The sequence below is a fragment of the Zingiber officinale genome, chromosome 3A (assembly GCF_018446385.1).
Source record: "Zingiber officinale cultivar Zhangliang chromosome 3A, Zo_v1.1, whole genome shotgun sequence".
NCBI classification, from domain to species: Eukaryota; Viridiplantae; Streptophyta; class Magnoliopsida; order Zingiberales; family Zingiberaceae; genus Zingiber; species Zingiber officinale.
The window spans coordinates 69,728,344-69,734,507 of record NC_055990.1 but is presented as its reverse complement, the minus strand read 5'-3'; the positions used below and the strand labels follow the sequence as shown (position 1 = coordinate 69,734,507).

The following is a 6,164-nucleotide window of genomic DNA, read 5'->3' as shown; positions in this document are numbered from 1 at the left end:
TTCTCATTTAATGTGGCCATTAAAGAGATTTGTAACCTCCATGAGATGGCACACACATGTGCTAAACATGATGATGTGGCACATCATCATTGGCCACTTAATGCCAACTCACAAATGATGTGGCATAAAGTCAAGTCAAACTTGACTCTTCCTCTCAAGTCAAGTCAAACTTGGTTGATCTAATCCAACCATTTAATTCAAGTCAATTTAATATAATGAATCTAATTCATTTAATTAAATTGATTCAATGAGTCATAATCTAAATTAGACTCATTGAACACATGAATCAACTTGAGTCCAACTCAATTAGCCCAATTAGGATAACTCTTAATCTAATTTGATTCATCACATGAATCTAATCCTCTTGGTTCATCATATGAACCTAATCTCCATCTAATTGTCTTTAGTGTGTGACCCTATAGGTTCTTGTAACGTTGGCAATGCCCCTAAACTCATTTAGGAGCATAAGTAATGAGCGGTATCTAGCAACACATCATTACTACCCAAGTTACAAGAATGTTGAGATCCAACATCACCTTGTGACTACTAATTGTGACTCCTCACAATATATGACAAGTGTCCTTCTATCCAAGACATCTAGATTGATCAATGTGAGGCATAGACCGTGTCATCCTCTAATCAATCTAAATCCTGAACTCCAAGTAGACTCACTAAATCAAATGAGCTCAATATCTCATATTGACTCATTTGGGCATGTCATGCACTTCGTTGTCTCACTCTATCAAGAATATCGATGTCGCTCCCATCATATAGGAGGGATAGATCCCATCTACATCACTCACATCCCTCTGCATAATTCGTTACATACCCAGTAATCGCCTTTATAGTCCACCCAGTTACGGGCGACGTTTGATGAAACCAAAGTACATAACTCCTTATGTAGGGACCCATGGTGACTTCAGGTCCAAGGACTAGTAGTTATACTAATAGCCACATGAGAAAGTATATGACACTCACATAACGATGCATGATACTTTCTCATGGTGGGTCATTCAGTATATATTCTCCAATGCATACCCATGTGTCAACTTGATATCTCTATATCCATGACTTGTGAGATCAAGTCATCGAGTTGACCTACATGCTAGTCTTAATTGCATTAACATTGTCCCTGAATGTTAATACTCGACTAGGAATGATTAAGAGTAGTGTTCCCTATATCATCTTACTATCGGTTCAACTAACCGATTGATATAGGTGAGAACCTTCTACTCAAGGACGCTATTATACTTAATTTATTTGGCACCAATACAAGTAAGTATAATAACCAAAAAAACAAATGACTTTATTTATATAAGAATATGATACAACAAGTTCATAATACAATCATTAAATGATTGACTCTAGGGCTCTAACTAACAGGAGGCATTTTCATGGATGAAAAACTAAGAACATGAACTTAAAAGTGTTTTGGTTTACTTGCTCCATAATTGGATACAAAACACTATATAAAACAAACAGGGCAATTGTCGTTAGAGCTACCATGATTTGTGTAAAACCTTTACCTTTTTCTGTATATATGATCCATCAAACTGAAAAAGGTTTCCTACTTATTTGATGCACTAATGTTACTATATTTCTTATTTATTTTAATAGTTTGATAAAAAAATACAAGATATATTTGTTCACTTCTAGCAAATTCTGCACTAATACCAATTACTCCAGACTATGGTGGGTCTTTAGTCTGTTATGCTGATGGTAGTTATAATCCTCACTTCATAACCTTTTTTGGCTGGACATTTTGGGATTTAGAAATCTTTTTTGTTGGACATTTTGGTAGTCAAAATTTTATTTTACATATCAATTGTTTATCTTCGTTGATGCATGTTTTCTTTACATATCACGGGAAAGGTAGCTTAAACAACCCCAATACTATAATTGTCTCTATAGATGTGAATGCTATAAGTATTAATGGTAAGCCATTTTAATTTTGCTTCACTAGGCACTTTCTCACAATGTTAAAAATTCAAGCACTTGTTTTCTGAATCATGTTGGTAATGATTTCTATGCCTTTTTGCGAGTAGATTCAAATAGAAAGAGAATGACATGGATAGAGTGGAGACATCCTAACATGTCTTGGGACGAAGGATCAATCTGAGGCCATAAAGAGTACATAAATTCACAGAGTGAAAGCAATGTGCATGAGGTGGAGCTCATTTGATGTTGCAATGTTGCACTTCGGTTGATGTTGCAATGGTGGAGTCATCCTAACATGCTCATTTGGTGACGGCAAGGTGCATGAGGACATAAAGTCATAGAATTTTAGTTGCTAATAGCTCGGAGGATGACTCCAACGAGCAGAAAGGAGCAACGAATGGAAAGAAAAGAGCTTGTAGAGGAGCAGCAACCGATCCCCAAAGGCTGTACGCAAGGGTAATTTAAAAGATTATAGATTGATCTTTGCCTTGTGTTCATTCTTTAATTTTTATTTTCCAAAATAAAGGAGAGGAGAAGAAAGGATCAATGAGAGGCCTTTTATTCATTCTTTGGTTTGTCACGATGTATTAGATTTTATTATTGGATCTTAATTTAATTTGTCATTTTGTTTGGCTTCTTTGATTTGGTTATGGGATTTATTGTGTATGAATGTATCATCATATATTTTTTTTAAAATAATAGATTTGTTACTTTAACGGTCCTCCTAATATCGGCCTCAGGATATGGAGGGATTTAAAAAAAATAGATTCACTACCTTAGCATCCTTTAGTGTCGTCTCCACGGATATGAAGGAAGGTAAATATAAGTACATACTGTTGTGATATGATTACGCTAACACAGTAATCTATAATTGCACCAATAAATGACAAGCATGTAATAAACAGTAATAAGAGTAAGGTTAAGAATTTGTGTATCTCCGGTTGAAGCATCGGACTTGCCGACTGTCTTTAGAGAATTTATTGCCGCCAACGGTGCAGAGGCTCTCCGACAAAATCCTCCCAAGATTCGACAACCGCTCGTGCTGTTCGTAGATGCACTCCAAGACGAACGCCGCACTCGGACTCAACCTTAGATCGCAGAACCAAGCCTCTGAACTTGGAAAGAAGAACAAGGAGAAAGCAGAGAGCAGAGGAATGCTTTGCTTTTTTCGGAGTGAGTTGAGAAGGAGCAGAGGAAGTGTAGACAGAAGCAGTCAGATGAAGAAGCGACGCTCGCTTCCTCACGCGACGCGGACAGAACCGGACCAACAAAATTAAATCAGGTCACCAAACTGGTAAAAACAGACCAGACCGCATGCAAGCGCGCCCACGAGCTGGGGATTTGCACCCCCCCTGCGCGCGATGATCGCGCCTGGTTTATGGATTTCCGGCTCGAATCCTCTGAAACCACCTGATTTGGGCTCAGCCCGCGCATGCGTGTAAGTTCCCTTAACATTGCTAAGCATGGATGGAAGGACTCCATATATAAGGCATTCCAACTTTTTTGGCTTAGCAATGTGAGACTAAAAGTATAAGGAATAATATGAATTAAAACTCAACACATACGTGATAGACATATGGTGGATATATCATCATATTTAAAGATTGTATATCATATTTAGAGAATTTTTGTGTGAACAGATTGCAAGTTTGCAATCAATTTTGTGACAAAATTTTTGTTGGTATTTGTAATATTTGTGATAAATTTTGCAACGAAAATGAATTGGTTGGATATAAATTTTGGCAATTTGCAATGAAAATCATTTTGAATTCTTAAACAAACAAGTTTATCAAGAGTTGGGTTTTTGACTTCTTAACTAGTTTGAAAAGAATTAATAAATAAATAAATAAATAAAAGGAAAGCAGAAAAGGTCAGGATAGTAGACTTTGTATTTTTTTTCTAAAAAAGTCCAGAATTCTAAATTGGATACACATGGTTGACTTTCTAAAACGATTGAGGGGGTTCCAGAGTCACCGTATTTTTAGAATATTTATTTTTATCTCACATTTAATATTGATTCGGATATCTATAAACTCTCCCAAAAGAAATTTTATGAGAAAAAGGCTTCGTAGAATTTTCGTCGCCCAATTCGGAATTAATTTATTAGCTTACCGACCCACGAAATTTCTCTCCACTAAAAATTATAATCGGTAAATGTTTTAGTCAATAAATATTTATTTAAAATGATTTGAGAAAATTATTTTAAAAAATAAAAATAAAAATAAAAGGGGAAAGTATGATGAAACTTTCGTAATACGAATCCATTTGCCGCCTCAACGTCGACGCATACAGCGATGACGAAGTCGAGCCGCGGAAGAAAAGAAAAGTCAACGGCCGCGGGGTCGGACTGCGAAAACATTTCTATCCTAATTCGGTAATTCCCACCTTCCTCGCTTAGCACCGAAACAAATCGACCTACCTTCAATTCTCTTCCTTTCCGATCTATAAAAATCCCTAGCTCCGCATGATCTCATCTCCCGTAGCCCTACTGGAATCCCATTTTGGTTCGTGCCGGAAAAGAAAAACGAGTCACGTCGTAAACCATGTCCAACGTCCCCACACCTCTCCGTGACTCCTCCCTCGCCCTCTTCCGCCTCGCCATCTCCAGCTCCGATCCCTGGCCTTTCTCTCTCTAGCTCCTGATAATTCTCTTTCTCTCTCTCTATCTATCTCCCCCGTTGTCTTCTCCTGCTCTGTTTCTGGTTCGCTTGGCTGCATGAGAGCGGCTGGGAATCATCAAGAAAAAGAGGCAGCGGCTGGAGAAATCAAGGTCGTCTGGAAATTATTCCGATTTCACATGCCGCACCTGGGCGGCGGCCACCACGAGAAGGAGGTGGAGGAGGGAAAGCCACCCAGAAAGGGGTGGATGGCGTTGAGGGTGGGACCCGAAGGGGAGGAACAACGACGGTTCGTGGTGCCGGTGGCTTGCCTCTCCCATCCGCTCTTCGCGGAGCTTCTGGATGAGGCTGCCGCCGAGTACGGGTATGAACAGACGGGGCCTATCGTCATCCCCTGCGCCGTCGGCCACTTCCGCCACGTTGTCCACGACGTCATCGAAGATGGCTACCGCCACCACCACCGCCACCGCCTTCATCTCTTTGCCTGCTTTGCGGCTTGAGGAAGGGCATTGCAGTTAGCTTTGGATCGATTAATGTCGATAGAAAGATGCATGGGATTAAAAGAGTTGATCAATATAAAGATTGAATTTGTTATAAATTATTTTGTATTTAATTTCCAATATTGTTGAATTGTATTATACTTGTGATTGATATTACGCGAGATGATAAACATGTACTAGGTTTTTACTTCAATTCTGAATATTTTTAATAGAAAGACATACATAATTTCCCAAGCCATGGTACAACAGGCAGGCAGTTTTTTTATCAAAAAAAAAAAAGGCAGGCAGTCTAGCAAGATACTTGAATTATTTAAAAAAACAATTTAGTGTCTTCCTTCCTATTTCTTTGAAGGAATTCATCAAAGAAAATATCTTGTGCCCTGGTTACAGTTTCCGGCCTCCTTAATTACGTTCCTCTTAGTAGCTAAATTGTGGCTTGTAAGGAAGGAACGATGCTGGACTTTGACTGCCGAAAACGATTGACAATCTCAAACCTTCATGATGAAGGCAGATTGAGAGAGTCGATGAGTTGCGGTGTGTGAATTGGTAGTTTTATATTACAATTTTAATCAAATTTAATTATATATATATATATATATTTGATATGCAGAGCGATGCTTATATATATATATATATATATATATATATTTGATATGCAGAGCGATGCTTTATGTGCGACTGTGAGCGACGCGTAGATGTGGTGTTGCTAGCTCGATTTCGTTACAAAAAAAATGTCATTTATTCTCTCTTCCTTTTCCCATTCTATTCAAAATTTCTGCGTAGGAAATTTTTCAAATTAAAATCTCCCTCGCAGCTCTCTCTCTCTCTCGCTCCCTCCGTCTCAGTCATCCGTCAGACCTCGTGCTCCTGCCGGAAAAGTTTCACCAGCATCTTTAATCTCATAGTTGCTGTGAGAGCTTACCACCTCTCTCCATTCCCAATGGTAATTCGTTTCATTCTAATTTAATTTTTTAGCAAGTTGATATACAGCTACAAAAATATTTTTAGGGTTAATATCTGCTAGAAAATATAGCTACTAAAAAAATGACTTACCAAGCGGTTGCTACAAGTTGTAGCAGTTACATGGAGAGTTAGCTGCTTCAAGGTG

General features: G+C 38.4%; 1 protein-coding gene across 1 annotated transcript; it reads left to right on the top strand.

Moving 5' to 3' along the window:
* Positions 1–4,340: 4,340 nt before the first annotated feature.
* LOC122053820 (auxin-responsive protein SAUR32-like) lies at positions 4,341–5,277 on the top strand. The gene has a single exon (XM_042615773.1). The coding sequence runs from the start codon at positions 4,655–4,657 to the stop codon at positions 5,054–5,056; it is 402 nt and encodes a 133-aa protein (XP_042471707.1). The 5' UTR covers positions 4,341–4,654; the 3' UTR covers positions 5,057–5,277.
* The last annotated feature ends 887 nt before the right edge of the window (positions 5,278–6,164 follow it).